Source organism: Ammospiza nelsoni, chromosome 2, assembly GCF_027579445.1.
Source record: "Ammospiza nelsoni isolate bAmmNel1 chromosome 2, bAmmNel1.pri, whole genome shotgun sequence".
Taxonomy (NCBI): Eukaryota; Metazoa; Chordata; class Aves; order Passeriformes; family Passerellidae; genus Ammospiza; species Ammospiza nelsoni.
Window position 1 is genome coordinate 85,363,307 of NC_080634.1, and position 20,206 is coordinate 85,383,512.

At 39.1% G+C, this 20,206-nt stretch overlaps 1 protein-coding gene across 2 annotated transcripts; it reads right to left on the reverse strand.

Moving 5' to 3' along the window:
• Positions 1-297: 297 nt before the first annotated feature.
• Positions 298-19,843, reverse strand: LOC132087346 (granulocyte-macrophage colony-stimulating factor receptor subunit alpha-like). Of its 2 annotated transcripts, XM_059493439.1 has the most exons (13): positions 19,626-19,843; positions 16,416-16,546; positions 11,893-12,010; positions 11,585-11,721; positions 10,499-10,619; positions 9,129-9,258; positions 8,864-9,039; positions 7,865-8,004; positions 6,164-6,196; positions 5,155-5,284; positions 4,449-4,542; positions 3,732-3,813; positions 298-1,050 (listed from the first exon to the last, which is right to left on the reverse strand). In XM_059493439.1, the coding sequence occupies exons 3-13, from the start codon at positions 11,978-11,980 to the stop codon at positions 991-993; spliced, it is 1,191 nt and encodes a 396-aa protein (XP_059349422.1). In that variant the 5' UTR covers positions 11,981-12,010; positions 16,416-16,546; positions 19,626-19,843; the 3' UTR covers positions 298-990. The 2 variants fall into 2 exon arrangements, with proteins under 2 accessions (XP_059349422.1, XP_059349421.1); XM_059493438.1 differs by lacking the exon at positions 19,626-19,843 and having other exon boundaries at positions 16,416-16,605.
• Between the last annotated feature and the right edge of the window lie 363 nt (positions 19,844-20,206).

Consider the following 20,206-nt stretch of genomic DNA (forward strand, 5'->3'; position numbering starts at 1 on the left):
TGTAAGAGGCAAACAATAAATGAGACTTTTAAAAAAAACATTTGTTCTCTGTCTTATTGAAACACTGGAATTCATTCATTTTGAATAGTATAAACAGGAAAACATCCAGCATTTCTAAAAGAAAATACTGGCATCTAAAGCCTATATTATTTTTAAAAGGTGTTGGAAGTAGCATTTGCACCCTTTGAAGGGAGAAACTAAAATGCATTTGTGAGGAAGTTTTACATTTAAGATCTAGCCATTAAATATTAGATTTTATTTCATTTCTCACAACTGTTAGATTTTTTTGAAGGCTTTCAATGCTATTTGTGTTACTGAAGTACGTACTAAAGCTGCACAGGATCACAGTGTTGTAGAGGTCTATTTACAGTTGCAATACTGAGCCGTGAAATGCCTGAATAAGACCAGTATAAATAATTACATTTGACAAGTATAATTTTATTTTTTGTTCTTGCATAAACTTAATTGCACATATTGGGACAGCTTGGTGGTACTGATTGGAAGACCAAAGAGCAAATTTTAACACATTCTAAATAGCTGGTTTGTGCTTTAGAAAATAACTGGGCATATAAAAATTACAGTATAATTGCTGTGGCATTATACAGCAAGGCTGTCAGCCTACAGGAAATCATTATAATGAGAGGCAAGAAGCTTCATAGCAATGACGATGAGTAGTAGCAGCTTCATTCTGGCTAAGAGGGCTTGTCTCACATTGTGAAAAACCTCTTAGCAAGGTTCAAGCATTTCTTCAAAGTAGGTGCTTGCAGAAAAGCTTAGTTGCCAGGCATTGTGGGTTTGAACAAAAGGAAAAGAACAAATTCCACTGGTTTTTCTCCCTTGTTTTAATCTGCTCCATTTAAGTGGATTTTAAGGAGGCAAACAGTTCTATAGGTGATTATATTCTTTTATTGACTGGTTTGAAGTACTTGTCAGCAGGATCCATAATTTTCTTTCATGTTGGGGAGTCAGGTGTGTTTTTGGAAAGTCGGATCACTCAATTGTAGTTATTTTCTCAGTATGACTTTTTGTTGGTAGATTTACATATTCTGTCTAAAGGGAAAGAAAATTTTGTATCATGCAGTAGACCATAAGTTGGTATCATTCTGAACATTAGTTTCAGCAGTACCAAAGGCATCCCATCTTGGTCTTTTATTACTTAATAAATGATTGCAAGGCAGGCGAAACCAGTTTCAAAAGAGTTAAAGAATGTTTCAATATGTCTGAGCAGTACTAGCTGTCAGCAGGAGAAAGAAGCTGGTTTAGACACTGGACAACCTTAGAGAAAATAGAAGGAATTTATTCAGCCAGTATTGGCTGAATTTTCCATATGTAGGAATTGGCTTGGCATGTAGATAAAGTATTTTGGTTGCTATCACACATTTTTACATTGGCTAACCTGGGGTTCTGGGAGAATGCCTGCTGCTAGGTAAGATTGTAGTACTCATAGAGCACTTGGAGTTTAAAGTTTTGAGGGAAGATAAATAACTAAAAAAAAAGAAAAAAGGGAGGGGTAGTACTGATGGGAAAAACAGGTTAAAAAAGCAAGCTTGCTCTTGTACTGAGAGTATGTTGTGGAACATCAAACCAGGGTGTTCTGGAAACTTCTTTTCTAGGAAAGCTGAAGAATGGGTAAAGCTCTGCAGGGCTTTGTGGTCATGGTGTTTTGGGCTACTTTACTGTTCTCCAAGGAAAGTGCACAGAGTGTATCTTGCAAGTTCTTGGACTATATTTAACTCCAAGCAAGAGATGATAAAACTCTGTAATGGTGAGGAAAGCAAATTAGGAGAGTGACTAGAAAATCATTGGTCTGTAGTAAAATGAGTAAAATAGAATGGATTAGAGGAGTGCAAGTTGTCTGATGCACTGAATGATTTGGTAGGATCTTAAAGCAAATAAAATTGGCAGTTCTTTAATGTGAATGTTTTAAGGATGCAGTGCAGAAAGTTAGGTTTTTTTAATCATGAGCTTTTCCAGCTATCTCAGAAAAAGTTGTGTAATAGGGGAAAAGAATTAGAAAATGTGAAAGGTCGTTGAGTAAATAGAGGGAAAATGAGGAAATGCAAAATTTAAAAAGGTGTGATTAGCAAAGGATACTTCACGTTTCAAAACAGCTCAAAAATCCATTAGCACTAAATGTCAGGGAGAGTGTTTGCTATTCAGTGGAGGAGAGCTTTTGAAAATGTACTTTTTGTACTGTGTTATTTTAATAACTTTAAAGAATTACAACATTCAATTAATGTTAGAGGTACTGACTTTGGAGAGAAGAGGTAAAATAAAATTAGATTTTAGGAGTAGATCAAACTGTTTAAACATGTCAAAATCGTATGAATTATCTTCACAGCGGTGGTTGGCAAGTGTTAGGTAATGTGAGGGCTTCATTTAACTCTGGCCGCTGCTGCTGCTGCATTGCTCCCTGCATGGAAGTGCCTGAGCCACAGATTGCAAACCTCATCCACAAAGGCCTCTGGGTTGTAGGGGAATGATTTGAGTGTGTTTGGTAGTGTCTATGCACAGGAATTTGGAAGCCACTCAAGTTCAGGAAAAGCAAGCAATCACTATGCAATTTTACAAAAAGGGCTTGTTACTTTCCCAGCTATATTATTTAATGTGATGGACTGTGGACTGCTGCTGCTGCTCTGTAGGCTTAGCTCTGGCTGCCTGGTAGGAAGTGAGAAACCAGGTATTTATGACTTAAGGTGTATGAGGAAACCTATCTAAGTCACAGTCCTACCTACTTTCTGTGAAAGCCAAAAGTGGTAGGGCCAAACACAAATTAATCAGGACAGCAAGCTGGTATATAGTTACCAAAACTGGAGAGTTTTAGTAATCAGAGATTTGGGGATTCTTTGTAAACAATTGAAGGCAAATATATGTGTCACTTTTGGAATCCTCATTGGAATGCATGGTGTTGCCCACTGAATTTTAGGCAATTAATGACTAACTTGATTTACTGACTTCAAGAATGTCTTTGCTTTAGCCAAGCAGGAATGGTTTGAAGCCTGGTTGTCATGATGTGTGCAGATGGACAAAAGAGTTACTTGCTGTTGACAGTGTGCAAGTGTGTAAGATACTGTAAACAGGAAAGGAATAAGGGTAAAAAGTAATGGATTTTAGGTGCATTAAACCAAGCTATTAAAAAGGCTTTTTTAAAGTAAGGCTAAATAAACATGCAGAATAGGCTGCACAGGGATACTACAGTAAATTGGTCAAATACAATTTACACAAAACCCTGAAATTGCAAATCCTGTGTTGAAGCAAGAGGAAGGTTAGTTTAACTCTTACGTCTTTCCAGCCTTGTTGATTTGCACTAAGTGTGACAGGATTTTTACATGGGTATAGGTCAGGATTATGAAATATATATTCACATTATATTATGACCATTGGTGTTTGAAAACTAATGGAAATACTAATGGAAAATGTATCCTCACTTTGGGTCTTTTTAAAGTATGAACAGCAACCTTGCAAAGCTGGTACACACAGAAATCACAATAAATTTACACTCAGTAAAGGCGTAAATTCTGATCTTAAAATATGTCTGCAAATATCTTCAGGACAATCTTTTGTTTCAGTGTTGGCATAGAGCATTTCAGGTTTCAAAGCAGAATAGCTTGCGTGACAGAAATTAGTTTTGGACCAAATGTTAACACTTCTTTTATAAGTCAGCTCTTCTAGTCTTTGGCCTGTTCTGGTTTGTAGTTAACAAATTTGACTGAATTGAGAAGAAATCATACCTGAATATCTTCATCAGTTAATGCATTGAATTTGTCTCTTGGTTGTGGTATGGGAGGAAATAGGTTCTTGAAACTGCAGTACCTTTGGGTAGAAAATGGGATTGTGGAGAAGTTGAAAATTCTGCTAATATAACTTATACAAACTTTTTGTGGTGTAACTTAAGGACATTTTTTACTTTCAAGTATTACTATCTATTGCTCTACAAATTAAATGAGAAAATATTTTCAGTGGGGTAACTGGTGGATAACTATTATTACACTTAGCATTTGGGTTATTAAAATTTATTTTGTGATTAGAATCACAGTAAATAAGTTATTAATAAATTACTTTGAATAAATCATGTGACATAACTTTCACCCCTGAGTGAGAAGTTTTCTCAAAATAAGAATATGTTAATTTGGATTCCCTCTTGTCTGGTACTGTATATAGCCAATGGCTTCAAAGCAACCTGGATGTTAAATGCTTAAACATAAGTACAAAAAAGCTTTTTTAGGATCTGGTAGAATCAATTACTTAATAACTTCAACATCCTTTCCCCCTTTTCCACTTAGTGATTTTGCATGCCAAAGGACCATCCACAGCAATCCTGGTGGTAATAGTTCATGACATTGACAGTCAGATTATTTTAATTTGCAGGTAGGAAAGTAGGAGGTTATAGGAATGTGTTTCATATAGATAATACTCTGTCAGTGTCTACAGAAAAAAAGTTGATTTACCTTTTGAAAAGACAATACAGGACAAGTGTAATTGAGATTGTTCCAAGTGCAATCAGAAATAAAATCACAAAAATAAAGTAATCTTTCCCTTGACCTGAAACAGGAAAGAGAGAGAAATATTTTAGCATGGTAAAAAGCTGCCTTTGTGACTGCATGATGCAATGAATGTAAATTTCACTACATTTCTTGGATGGTCTAAAAGACTTCAACTTGACTTCATTATAGAATTTTGTCCAAAAATGTAGATAGACTTGATACATTTTAAATATTTTCAAATGTTTTAAATTTAGAGAATAAAAATTTTGAGAATTTTTTTAAATTCTGGAAAGAGACAAGAATAAACAGACTTACAGAACAATTAATAGAGCAAAATTAGTGTAAAGGGTAAAAAGAAAGATGCAGAAGGAAGGGGATGATATTCATGTAAAAACTTAAGATAACAGAGAGGCAGCCTCATCACAGCAGACCAAAGACAAGGGTGGGTTTGTCTCTGTTTCTGTGGCCCTGGCATCTGAGCACTGCTGCCTTCACAATCCCAGCTAATCAAAGGCTCTCCTGCCAGACTATTGGAGCTACTCCGCCCATTAATAAAATCCATCCAGTTCCTTCCATGTAATTGGGTAAAAATTAAGATTTTATTCATTTCTGTGACTGTGAGGAAGAAAGGGAAGCAAAGTAATAGTGGAAAAAAAAATCATAGTCTTACCAAACTCGATGGGTTCACTCCATTCCCCCCAGTTTGAGCTGACAAGACAGTTTTTTCCACGTGCTCTGATTTTCAGAATGTATCTTTTTTTCTCATTGTAATTTTGGAATTCATATCTGTCATTCCTTACCTAAAAGGAAAGTGATCAGACTCTGCATTTCACCTCATAGGCAAACATTAACAAAGGTTTTGGGTAAATTTCCTGTTACAGTTTCTAAAAAAAATAATTTGTAAGATTTTTTTTTAGGTATGTACTATCTCGCCAGCAAAACTACCTGGTTTTTTAAGGTTATTTTTTTTAAAGTTTATTTTGTCTTTGATTTCTTTTATTATGCTTTATGGACACTTTTTATTTTTTTTTGGTATCCATGTTTGTGGATCCTAAAGAAATCTGAAGACACAAAGCAGAAGTTGGAGAAGTACCCTGTAAACTCCCCTTGCAACCTTCATGGAGATTAAACAGGCATGGATGGTGTTGGTCATTGCTAAAAAGATTTAATGTTCTTGAGAGAATACAATAACAGATAAGTTATATTTGGCCTCATAATACTTTATACAAAGTCTGGAATCTGTCAAGCCCTTCCAAGGCTTAGAAGACCACTCATTTGTTGAGGGCAGACTGACAGTATTTATTAAATTCCCCAGGTTTTGAAGATTGTTGTGCTCCCTTTGCCTAGCTGTCCTGAGCTATCAGTGATATTATTCCAATGAGAAAGAGTGTTTCAGGTTTTTAGCAAGCAAAATGTCACATCTGTCATTAACAAAATCTATTTGTGCAATGGATGGAATGTATGAAGTTTTGTGAAATGCATGGAAAAATTTGCCTACTCCATCCAAAATGGATATATTAGGTTTACACTTAAAGATATCACAGGAACATATTTTTCTGAATTCTCATTGCTACATTGATACAAAACCTGTAGTTCTATAAGTAAGTGTATTTTCTGTAATGGTATTTACATGCTTAAGTAGGCAAAAGTACAAATTTGTATGTGACAAGAATACTTACACGAGGAAGCTTTTTCTCTTCTGTGGGTTCATCCTGCAAAACAAAGACAAATCTTAATTTTTATTATTTTTTATCAATCAAATATTTCTCTAGATTGTTCTCATTTTCTTGCTTTTGAAGACCATAAGTTATTTTCAACTGAAAAATCAATCAGATAATATTCTCCAGTAATGTCCCTGAATTTTATTCAGTTTTGTCTTCCTACATTTCCTTTTAGAAAAGGAAGGAAATATTAATTATTTATCAGTAGATGTGAGAATCTGTATTTACTACTAAGGGTATTTTTATATACACTATGCGTTCTCATCCATATCCAAATTACACAAGCAATCACATCATCCTACAAACACAGCAGATCTGGAACCTGTGATTTCACAATAGTTTGTGAAAATTGATGTGAATAGTGAATTTGCCCTCCTTCCTGTCAAAGTCTCTGTTGGACTTATCCATGCTCAGGGGCTTTCTGTGAAGAGCTGCTTACATATCCTATGCAATCAAAACTTAATCAACTGGAACCAAACATTGACCTGGATCAAAGAACCTGAAAATTTTGAAGAAAAGGATAGGTTCAAAAATGAGTGAACAAATTCAACAGCAGTGACTTTTAGTCAGAAAGCATTGAAAAGCTGAGGTCCTGGAAACATCTATCCCATGTAATATCAGCATAGCCAACATTATGGAAAAGTCAGAAAGGTATAACTGGAAGGAATGTCTCATTACAGAAAACACACCCACAGTGTGTCTTTGACTGTAAAGCAGACTAGCATTTCCCCATCTCTCACTGTCACATGAGTGCTTTTAGCTTAGGATGTGATGGAACTCATCAGCCTGTGCTGGGAATGAGCAGGGTGCAAATGAGTTGCCTAAACCTTAGGTGTGTAGTGCTGCTTTAGCTGTCTTGCCTCTGTTGGTGCCTCCTGGAAGGTGTGAGCTGTAGCTGCCATCTCCATGTCAGTGCTGCTGGTACCTTCAGCACCTCAAGGGCTGTGAGGCACCTGGTGCTCCACAGCAGGGAGCCCCGGATGGGCACTGACCCTTAGGAGATATCCCTGCTCGTGTGCAGACACCTACATTAAGGTGTCTCAGCCTAGGAGATGAATTTCCTACTCAGATGTAGAAATCTACACTGAACCCCACCCATTCTGATTGTGGCGCAGGAAACAAGACTTAATACGTATTTCTTTCAAATAAATGTTTTGGCAATATTGCTATATTGTGATCTATATATTCATGTAGAACTTCATAAGCATTTCACACAAGATCTTACTGTCAATTATGCCAACCAGCTGGAAAGCAGCATTGCTTCAATTGCTCCTTGTACCAATAGGTACCAAGGTAAATACTATTAATGCGTGGAAGATACAGAATCCAGGTAATCCAAACAGCCTGCAAGCTGTTGGTCTTGTTTTTAATAAAAAAATGAGATTTATGATGTGGTGCTTTATTGCAGTTGTATATTTATGTTTAACCCTTAGCTGGTCTTTCCTGTAATGGTCTTGAGGCTGAGCAGTTGCTGCCATAGTAAGCCCCTGAGCTGCAGAAGTTCATGACAGGTGGGATATGAGACCAGGAAAACTAGCAGGAGGAAACTACAGCTTATGAGAGAAAAATTAACAAATAAAGAAGTCAGAAATGTACATATTATAGATATGCGTGAGCATTGGTACAGTACCAAATACAAACCAAGAAATTGTTTTTTACCTTATTTTGTATGCTAATTTCATACTGAAAACACTTTGTGTTTTCCACATGACTTGTAAGGGGTGGATGCCACATAATTATGCAACCCATAGGATCTCTGGTACAATGGGCAGTGACATTTAATGGAGCAGTGAGTATTTCTGGGGAAAAAATGGAATAATTAATATAAGCATGGTCAGTAAGCAGCTACAACTCATGCCTTCACAGCAAAATGCGTGTGAAGGTGAGGCAGCTGATGTACAGCTGTGGGCTCCTAGTGCTAACTGAAGTTATCTGGTAAACAGCAGTAAAATACCTAACCAAAACTTGAGTGTATATCACTGCAGTTTTTGGACATCTGAAGTAAATGAAGTTCATGTAAAGAAAAGGTATGAAAGATTTTGTGTAATTCACTAGTGCAATCAGCAGAGTGCCATTTTCTTCTACATCTGTTTTCCAACCTCACATTGACAATGCAAGTTTCCATGGGAAAAAGGAAGGAAGTATTTTTGTGTGTGGCATTATTCATGATGCATTCAAGACATCTGAATTGGAGTGCCTATAATATAGTTGACTCAGTGTGACCTGATTTCTCTTGGGGCTTAAACACCTAACTCAGAGAGGTACCCACATATTTAACTAACAGAGTCCTAATTTGGAAGCTGAACCTCACTCAGGTTTTAGGACATGTAGCTCTTGTGGCTCTCAGAGAGGTGTGAAATTATGGGATGGTAAAATAAGCACTTAGGAGAGGTGGCCTTAGAAATCTAACCATTGTGTTTCGTTACTTGGAATCCATGACTATGTGCACACCTCTTGTCTCAGCAGTTTTTTCAGGCTGCCTCTGCTTGTTTTAGTCAAGTTTTGGAGCTGTATTCTGTTAGCTGTTGGAAGCAAAGTCTGCCCTGCAGTGCAGATCCTGCAACAGCTACAGACTTCGTTTTAATATGCTTTTCAAGAAAAATTCCCCACTTCCTTATTTTATAAAAGAGTAATAAAGTAAAATGCTGAATTACTTACCAATGTTATACAGGTCAATGTACTCGTCATAGAACTGGATCAGGGAGTTGTTGCTAGACCCATTCACCAGGAAGTAAGCTTTTTCATCCCCTATGCTCACGTTTTGGAAGATGCATCCCACATTTCTGAAATTTTCATCTTTAATGTAAAGCTCACATTCCATCTCCTCTTCACCTCTGCATACATCAAAGTATTTTAGTTAAACATGAGCACTGATGTGTTGAGTGAGAATTCAGACTTCCCTGTCTCAAGCAGACCTACTTACCTTGACTGCTGCCAGTAGAGAAAATACTGTGTGTCTGCTGGAGCATCCCTTCCTGCCTGCCAAGTGCAGTTCATGAGGAAGATGTTATAAATCACACAGGAGAAGTTTTCAATGGCTGAGCCCTTCATGCCTGCAAACCCAGGAATATCCATGGTGAGGAAAATTCATGGGAGTCCTCCAAGCTGGAGGATCATGGCACACACTCAGCTATGTTAGACACCTGCTGCTATTGCTTGGGTTAGGAGTGACAACTGAGAGAAAACTCTCACTCCACTTTAACTGCCTCTGAACTGTGAAACCTGTCAGTGAAGCATTCCACAAGTAAAGGAAGGCACACTGCCTTTTAATACCATCCATGCTGCTACAAAGATAAGTATTTCTCCCTTTGCAAGTAACACCCAGGAAACTACTCCTGACATGTTTACACAGAGTATTTAAAAAGCTGAGACTTTTAAAGTGAGGTTGGACTTTTTCCTGCTCTCCAATCAAGCAGGCTCCTCCTTAGTTCTTTCCACCTTCATGTGGGTGACAGTGACTTGTTCTTTTGTTTTCTGGTGCACACTGAAACAGGAACCTCGCTGCTTTTGGAGGTTCCTCATGGCTGGGCTGAGCAGGCATGTTCAGCCTCTTCCTCTCTTCTTCAACCACTTTTCTGCTTCTTACTGTCCTATGTCCTAAATCCAGTGAGAGCATGGAGGCTTCCTGTGCTACTGACTCCATCCCTCTCCAGTGCCCAATAAAGAACAGGGGAATCCTCTGGGAAAGCTGCACACTTGGAAGGCAGGGGAGACACACTGAAGTTTTGGGTGTTCTGGCATGTATTTTGAGGGTCACCATGAATGTTTCTGCTGACAAATCCACAGGAAGAGAAGAGCAGTGAGCATTTTCCCTGCTCAGACATGAGAAAGCTGCTAATCTATCACTTCTGTCGTGTCTGAAATACCCCAGTTACACACAACTGCTGCACCCCTGGTGGCTGGGGAATTTTAATGGAGAACTCTGAGCTGAGAAGGAAGGCAAAAATGGGTCACAACAAACTCATCAACAGTCCAGTAAGTACTAACATTTTCATTTGTAACAGCCAGAAGGGTTATTTGACTCCACCCTTAAACCACTGTAATTTATTAGCATTTTGGAGCCTTAGTATAAAAGAGAATAATGCATTTATGGATACATTTGTTGTAATACATCTCTTGCAGAATGATGGAGACATTTATTACAGAGCAAATAATTTTAACAGATCTGGAAAAAAAAAGCTTTTAATAGAAAATATAGCAGTTGCCTACTATGTAAGTAACTGTTTTCTAAGGCAGTGTTTACCTTTAAAAGACTGCAAATACATAAAACCTTAGCCAGACCACATACATTACCTCCAGGGAGAAAGCTGCATTGTTTTGAGATGTTTGTGCTTGGCACTTCAATGACAAAGGTTAGCCCTTTGTGCATAGGCATGTGTAGTTCCAGTGGAAAGCTGCATAGTGGACTATCCACCTGTAAAGGGAACATGGTATTTTATTTCTCTGCTTTTTCTCTTCTGATGTTAAATGAGGCTGGCTATGCAAGTGCAACTCAGGACTGCAATTCCATGTATATGCATGTATTTGGTACAAAAACCAGCTCTCTCCTTTAGCACTCAAGGGTGATATAGAATGGAACTGAGGAATCAAAAACATAACTACACAAAAAGCTTTGCAGCTCAGGAGTTGGATGCTACACTAGTGTGTAAGTATTTTAGGAGTGGCATAAAGAAAATGGCAAATACATAGGGGAGCCACAAAGGAATTTAATTGAAGGATTAAGCAAAACAAAAGTCCTCATCTGACCTGCTCAGGGGTTAAAAACTGTCTGTGGTGTTATACATATAATCTTCCATAAAGATGTGATGTATTTTGTACTGTGTATTTCTAAGCCACCTGCTTTGCTAGGCTAAATAAACCATCTTTATCTCCATTGAGCTTCCTGTTTTACTCTTTTGATAATGTGGGTTTATAACATAGCCTGTGCTACAGGCAGGATCCAGTTTACTGGGAAACAAGTGAAGAATTTAAGATAACCATAATCCATGGCAGTGTTTCTGGGATTTTTTTTTTTTTTTTTGTGGGAGGTCTCTTGCTATGTCTCTTTAAAGTCTCTAGAAGTCTCACTTAATCTCACAGCCCCTTTTTTTCAGCAGCTACATCCCTACTCATGATTCAACATAGCTGCAGTTCAGGCTATCACTTTCTTCCTGTCAGAATTTCAATTCTTTAGTATGCATTGGGTGCTCATATCACAGTAAATACACCCAGGCAGTGCTGATGGCTTCCCACAGCCCCCAAGAGATCAAGCTGTAGACTGCAAACAGCCACATGTCAGATGTAATCTGCAACATTCATTTTTTTTCAATGTAAGTGAAATTGATAAAAGGACAATTATTGATAAAAACAATTATTTCTCTCAATGAATAGCAAGTTTACCTCTGTGTGCATATATTCCATGCCTCTGTCCATGATGATACATCTGTACTCAGAGAAGTTCCTGCTGCTCTGCCAGGACAGTTCCATTTTTCTCCACTCCATACTCACATTTGTAATAGGGGATTCCTGTGTGTCTGCTGAAAGTGTTGCAGCATAAGTTCATTAAGGATATGCTATTGCCTTGGTTGAATACAGAGGATGGTACCTGTCAGGCTTAAGATAGCAATTGCCAGTTTCATTGCAAGCATCTCTGATAAATGAAGAGTTAAACCTTGTTTCTCAGATTATATCTGCAAAAATGTACTTACACTCCATACACTGGATGTCAGCATGCAAGGGATGAAACAGCATCATATGCCACAAAATCATACAAACGAGTCCAGGAGTATCAAACATATTTCCTTCTCTGGAAAGAGACAATGAAACCTTCAGAAGGAAAAAGGAGAATATTAAAAAAAAAGAAAGGAAAATAATGTTGAAGTATTTTGGCTTTGCAAAACTTAATTTTTTAAAAATATTCTTTAGAAAAGCCAAGCAGAGGATGTGCTTCAGGCACCTCTTCTTTGAACTAACTGAATAGCCATGATACTGCCCATAACAAAGTAGTTTGAGATAAAGTGGCCATGGACTCTCATGATGATAAATACACTCACTGTATTCAGTGCAGAGACCATGACTGACAATTACTTTTTCCCACATATCTATCCCAACTGCACCATCAGAAAGTCAGGTTTTCTTGCTTTCTGATCATGAGAACATCACAATGCTGCGCTTTGCATTAGCAGCTAGGTTGGTGTTGACAACACAGCAGTGTTCTGGCTGCTGCTGAGCAGTGCTGGCACAGCACCAGGGCTGTCTCTCCAACCCCATCCCACCAACTCTGCAGAGGCCAGTGGGACAGGGGTGAGCCAGAGGCTGGGAGGGAACAGGGCCAGGACAGCTGACCCCAGCTGATAGGGATATCCCGTATTATAGGCATCATGTTCAGCAATAAAACCTGGGAGAAAGGAGGATTGGGATGGGATGAGGCATTCTTGTCCAGACATTTGACTTCCAAAGAAACTGCCATGTGTACTGCAGCCCCCTGTCCCAGGGAATGGCTAGATATTGTCTGCTGAGGGGAAGTAGAGAATAAGGAAGAGAGGGGAGTGAGAGAGCAGCTTGGTGGGCAGCTGGTGGCCAGCCAAGGTCAGGGCACCACAGTGTTTATTCCTGTCACAAATGGGTCTCCACTTTTCCAGCTACATAACTCCCACTGGTCTTAGAGGTTTCCATCCATACAAAATAGTCTACTTCAAATTTTATCTTGCTTCAGTGTCAGAAACCAAGGAGTCAGATGTTCCAGATCACTGTAGGCAATTTAAATTTCTAAGGAAGTGTGAGAACCTGCAAAGGATGACTCTACATTCGTTCATGTAGTATGGAGGACTGAGCAAAGCTAGTCTAACACTGGCATCAGCTCTTGTCAAACATTGCTCATCTTATGACAATTTTCCTTTCCTCCAAGGAGGTTAAAACTTTTTGGAAAAGATTTCTCTATTCCCAGCTTTTTTTCTTTTTTTTTCTACATGAAGAAGCAACTCTGGTTAAATTTTCATTTGCTTTAGCACTACCTAGCAGTGCAACTTTGTAGCAGCAATTTTCTTGATTACAGATAGTACTAAGGATAATTTTAAAACTGAATTAAATTCTTACAAACTGAAGAAAAAGAGAAACGTGGTAATATTTTGTTACTAATCAGCCCTTCTATATTAATTTTTATGGTTATGTCAGGATGCTGATTTCAAACTGACTCTACTTGTGGTGAAAGCAAAATCCACCCTGATGTTCCAAGTCATTCTGTAACCTTGAATATTTTCAGAAGGCGTGTCACATTTCCTGGAAATTGGCTTGATGTGACATTTCCATCACACCCCCAGGATTGAAGCTGGGCCTTGGGGTTGCAACAGAGACAGACTCTTCACTCTAACCTGCTTATCTCTTGCAGCATCCATATTTGTAAATCATCATTCTGCAGTAAGGATGTGGCCTAGGCTGCTGGGAAGCGATACTGAAGAATCTCAAGTACAAGCAGTATGGAGGACTGGCCATTGAATGCTCTGTGAGATATTGTCAACAGTTATTTCCACTTTCCTGTGCTCTCAGGGACCACCCCAGCAATGCACGTGAGAATCTTGAGACCTGTTGTCCTTCCAGTTAGCCTCTTAATCATATTTTCTCTGTTTTGGCCATTCTGTTCAGTCACTCAACATTTTCCCCTTCCTTTCCTCATATTCCTTTTCTAGGCATTTGTTTTCCTATTCTTTGGCAACTGTCTGCTCACCCTTCCTTTATTTTCTGTTTCATTTTTCTTGTGATCTCCCTCTCTGTTCTGATTACTCCTGTTCTTTAAAAATCTCCCTCAGGTTTTCTACACATGAGTGCAGCCCCATATTGCAGGTACCCTTCACGCTTTCTCATGGAAATGCTTATCTGGGACACTGCCATAGGAATCATCCACAGCCCTCTCTGCTTAGAGAAGTGTTTGCTGGCATCATTGTCTCCACACTCTGGACATTTCATTGGATATGCAGTGGGAATAGCAGGGCCTGTAAGCATTGCCTTTCCTCATAAGAAATGGCCATTCCAGCTGAATGCCCCAACACATAGCCAGGTGCTCTGTTTTTTCTCCGCTTGGAGGCAGGATGGGCCATGTAGGAGCAGTGGTGAGCCCTGAAACATTCAGCTGAGCAATCCAGACCTTCTGTACAGTGGCCAAACAGGTGGCTCCAATAATATTTTTAGGAATTTTCTGCATCAAAGACCTCCACTCTCTTCCAGACTGGTCTTCTTCAGACAGGTGTGGTAAAGCTCTCTCTGGACTGAAGTCACCTCAGTACTGAAGGTGCCAGAAAGAACCCTTATGTCAAAATGATTGTGAGTGTTATTTGGAGGATCAGACCAGAAAAACCATACATATTCTGCTGTAAGCTATATGTCCTCATATTTCATCAAAATAGAACTTATTGGGATGAAAATGCCCAAACTGGATGATTTTTTTCTGCCTTTCTTCTTTCCTCTTTCTCCCCTGGGTAGCCTCAGAAGTGTGTGTCTATCCTGCTACACAGGGGAGAGCCCCAGGGGTGCTCAAGCACCTGTTTTCCAGACACCTCAACTCTTAGCTCACTCCAGGGCAGTTTGTTATAAGCCCAGTCTATCCACCTTATCAATGTGTCAGAAATAAAATACTGTCAGGTAGCCTGTAGTGATTTCCACAGAAATCATGCACTAAATACTGACTTAAGCACTCTCAATTCTTATCCTCTCAGTCTATTGTCTTTGCTCTTAGGCTGTGAGTGCAGGATGGCACCAGAAAATGTCACCTGAGACCAGTGACTTATTTGCTTCAGTGTCTCTGGGAAAATTACTCCTGCCCATGACACTCTTCCAGAAATGAAACTTTATATTTTGCTCATATGGTAATGTGAGGATAAAGGGATACTTATACATTGCCGAGATATGGACAATATCATACACTGGCTAAACCTTCCTGGAAGCATTGAAATAGGAATAGAAATCTTACAATGCATGCCAAGAAATGTTATTATCAAATTGCTGCCTAAATACAACTATTTCAGTTTTTAGATCAGTATTCTGATTCCTGTGGATGATACAAAACTGGGAGAAGTGGGTGCTATGTGACTATCTTTGCTTCAGAGGGACCTGGAGAAGCCGGAGAAATGGGACAAGAACCTTTTGGAATTCAGCAAAGGAAGGTGCTGAGTCCTCTGCTTGGGGAGGAATACCCCCTGGCACCAGCAGAGGCTGAGATCCACCTGGAGAGCATCTTGCAAAGAGCACGGGCTGAGCCAGGGCCGATGGTGTGCCCTTGCAGAGCAGAAGACCAAAGGCACCCTGGGCTGCACGAGGCAGAGTGCTGCCAGCCGGTCAAGGGAGGGTTCCTGGGGTGCCCAGTCTTGTTCTGGGATCCCCAGGAGAAGAAAGACATGGAGCTGCAGGAAGGAGTCCAGCAAAAGGGCTCTGACACATGAGAAGAGGCTGAGAAATATGGGGTTGTTCATCCCAGAGAGATGAAGGCTCAGCAGGATGATATCCATGTGCCCAAATACCCAGCTGTGAGGAATGAGGAAGAGCCAGGCTCTGCTCAGTGGTGACAACAGACTGGACAAGAAGCGATGGGCAAAAACTGAAATAATGGAAATTCAATTTAAACACAAGAAAACACCCTTTACTGTGAGGTAGTCAACACCTTGAACAGGTTTTCCAGGATAGCTTTGAAGTCTCCAGTGTTGGAGATACTGACTGGACAAAGCCCTGAGCAACCTGCTGAGGCTGACCCTGCTCTAAGCAAGGATTGGGAAAGGACAATTTCCAGAAGTGCCTTCCTGCCTCATCCATCCCATGATTTTGTGATTTACTTTTTTCTCCTCCCAAGAAATAGAAATCTACCTATTTCTAGTTAATTTATAGAAAGGGTACAGAAAATAGCATTTCTTTCAGTTATTGAAAAATAGATGTCAGATAAAAAGTCAAATAGTGCAATATATATAACAGACATTTCATAGTCTTCCTTAGATCTTGCACAAATCTTTAGAAATTTTGTATTTACACATTTCTACTTTTAATCAAACAGGTAAAAGAATCCTTGAAATATTCTATAGAATTCCTTAAACTCGAAGGACACTAATTTGTACATGTGCAAATTTGTACATGTGCACATTTTGTACACGTGCAAATATGACTGTACCAACAATGCCTAGAAAATATTTGTATCCTGCAAAAAACCTTCTGTGGCACTAAAAAAATCAACACACAACATAGAGAGACTTACCTCCTCTTGAAAAACTCTCCTAATTTTTCTTGTTTGATTTTGGTTCACAGCAACAAGGACGTTTTAACGTGTAGTTGTAGTCACATGCAGGAATCTGGAAATGTTCTGCTCTCCCTGTTTGCTTTGCTTTACTGCATGACAGTATTAAGTAACAAATGCTGCAAGTTAGAAAGCTGGTCACTTTATCATTTCCCTTACTGCTTTTGAGCTTCCTTAAGTTTCCTGATTGGCAGATGTTAACAATTTCACACGAAGAGATCATGCAACTAACTCTTCCTTCCTGTTATATCTGATGAACTAAGCATTAATAGTCACAACATGCAAACACATTACCCAAAAATACATAAATACTCAGCAGGGTCACAGTATATCAACATGCTCATAGAAATACCACCTCTGTATATAAACAGATTTTCATAAATAATATGTTCTGGAAATAACAGTAGTGTTGGGTCATGTTTAAAGTGACTGCCTGTCTATGCTGGTTATGGCCCCTGCAGAGGCCCAGTTTCTCCTTTGAGGAAGATCAGTCTTTAGCAGGTATGTATAAACAGCCAAGAAAGTTCTGTCTTGCATATTTGCAGGCAAAGAAATGCCAAGGAAAATACCCGACCCAAATTTCTGAACTTTCTCACTGCTGACTATGGGTTGTTTTTGTTTGGTTCATCTTAGTCTACAGTATCATATTAGGTGAAAAGGTGCCTGACTGCAGAAATTAAAAGAAAATGTCCAAAGCATTTACTGAATAACATAATGCTACATTTGCAAAAATCTTTGCAGTCATGTAAGTATGAGAGGCACAATCCATTTTATTTGCTTTAACTTTCAGCAACTTCAGATGTGGCTCAAGGGACTGTTAGTCACTTCCCCATTTGTTTTACATGACATGTGACATGCAGTCATGTAATCTGCATATAATGGATTTTTTTTTTTTTAATTTTCCTGCTGTTCTTGGGTGCTTTTAGCAAACAGGGGTTCATTTAACCCCTGCCTTCCACTCCCAACACAGGCACAATAGCAGGAAGGTGAAGAATTCCGTAGGCTTCTAAGGTGTGAGGAAAGATCCTTAGTAGTTTGTCTGCTAAAGGAAGAACTATTCTTAACCCTGGTATCATTGAACCAAAATTGTAGAGTGGGTTTGTTTGTTTGTTTGTTTCTTTGTTTTGCTAGTGTACATGCCCAGATCCACCAATAGCAAACTACAGACTTCAAATTTTAAACTTCCTTGCCTTTCAGTTCATACTGCTCAAAGTTTTGCCCACCTTTGCCCAGTGGTTCCCACTAGAAGGACATGTTAATATTATTTTTCTTTTCAAATCCTTGGGTGAAAACACCTGAAATGAGTAACAGTTTAGTCACAGCATGTGTGAGGCAGAGCTCAGCTGCAGAATTATGTTTCTGGAACCACATACTGGCATTGGCTCAGTCCTTGTCAGCTTTTTCAGTACCTTGGGAAGAGGACATGTGTGTTTCAAATCTTCTACTCACAAAAGGATTTATTTTACTTATTTTATGCAGCCTAAAAGAAGCACATTCAGTACATGTGTAGTCCCAGTTCAGTGCGATCTGAAATTGTCTATTCATCAAATGTGCCCTACTTGGATACCACCACCCACCTCAATTACCACTGCCAACTTGAATAACTTTTCTAAAGCATCATCCTGCCATGTCACAAATATTTGTGATGCAAGGTGTGTATCTGTGTGCCTGCTTAATTTTGATGAGGGGATTTGCATGCTGTTGTGTCTGGTGAGGTTCTAGGTGATGTGAAGATGGTATTACAGTATCACCTGACCAGTGCCTTCAGGCTGCCCAAACAGTGGCTGAATTAGTTTTATCTGATCCATTTGTAAGCCATATGACGAGTGGTTCATCCTCCCTGGAAATGTTCAAGAAATGACTGGATGTAGCACTGAGTTGCATGGCTTTGTTGAAAAGGTGGTGGTGTTAGGTCAAGGGTTGGACTCAATGTTCTTGGAGGTCTTTTTCAACCTTCGTAATTCTATGATTCAGTGATTTTGCATTGTAGCCTGGACTACTTCATCAGGGTTCTGTCTGTAACACCTTTCCTGAATCAGTTGAATACATTGTCCTTCTCCAGGAGAAACAGAAAACAAATGAGCAGTTTGTTTAGGCTCTACTTAACAAGACCCCCATGCCATCTCTTGAGCGTCTTGATACTTTTAGTATACTTTACTATTCCCTTCCTCAGGCAGAGCCACTGAATGGTTGTTCATAGATCATGGCTAGGTTTTGGTGGACTGGAGCCAAACTATGCCTCACTCTGGCAATTTTGCCCAAGAGGAGAGTTGCTGTGCAAGGTTATATAAACCAGTGCAGCCTGTTACAGCCCCACTACCCTTTTAGCAAGTTATTGTGAGCATTTCCACTCTGACCACTGCTGCATACTGGGAAAAATACATAAATGGCTTGCAAGTGTGTCCAGCATGAACTCAGCCTCTTTTGGAAATTTGTTTTGTTGTTCTGACCTGCTGCAAAAAGCTTCCCAGGTGAGTCTTTGACCAGAATGTAATCATTAACTGTGTCAAAGGCAATAGGTGTGCCAAGAGCTGTTTGTGCTCAGCCACGGTATAAGCTGGAGAAAGCACAGCACTGGAAGGCTCCCCAGCACTGGAACATGTCCAGGAACAACTGTTCCCAGCATTAGTTCAGCCAGGATTTACAAGTAATGTCCTGAACAGCTCCTGGACATAGTCCAGAGGTTAGCTCAGGCCAGGGCTAATTTCTAAAGGTAGTTTGCATGTGTCCACTTCATTTAGGGGTTTAAGAGTGTGTGTGGACTCTTATACATAAATTGGCCCCTGTGCAATAAAATAGTCCCGGGAATGTTTAGTCTAATAATAAAACATCTAGTACCATTATAAAATTAGTCTAATAATCCAATAGCAATGCTCAAATGTCTCGTGTAAAAATCTGAATTAATCTCATTTTTCTAGTTGCCCATGTGTACTTGAAGAACTCCAAATAAATTTCTAGTATGAACTGACCTATTTTTGACAGTGAACAATGAAATTCAGGCATCAGAATTTAAAAAAATTTATTCATGTCAATAAATTAATAATTAATCTTTTTAATATGAGACAGAAAGACAATTATTTTTCCATAAGATTAAAACATAACTAAAACTTGTTGAATAAAATATTCCAATTATATTTACAAAATAGAAGATATTCAATAAGGACAACTTACCCAAACAGTTAAAATTAGCCAAAACTAAAAGCAAATACGATGGCATTTAAAAAGATTGTATATAAGGTATCATTCTCTCTTGGCTGCATTATGCTTTTATGCAAGAAAAAGAAGAAAGTAAAGAAAGCCTATATATTATGCCAGACTTTCCACAGGGATATACAGTTGTCTAAGAAATGCACTTTCAGACTCCTCCATTTTTCTTGGCTATCTCACGATGTCAGCAACTAATACTATCTCTTCATTTTCAGATGTTGTTGACTGTATTTTGGTCTCCATCAGCTGAAAGGAAAAAAAAACAAACTTCCATCAGTTTTATACCAAATGTTAGGTTAGCCTCTACTTGTGCACAATTCTGAGAGTATTTCACCTGTTTTCCCTGTGTGTCCACACAGTCTGTCCTGTTTCCTTACAAAACCCTATTTTGAACTGTTTTCTGTGTCACCTTCTTTTCTTTCCTGCATGTGTAACTTGCTAGTGGGTAAGTAGGTGGGGTGGGCATCTGGAGGGATTCAAGGGGACAGCTTGGAAGGAGTGACCTGGGGGGACACAGGGCTCAGACACTGGGATCAGGTGTGAGG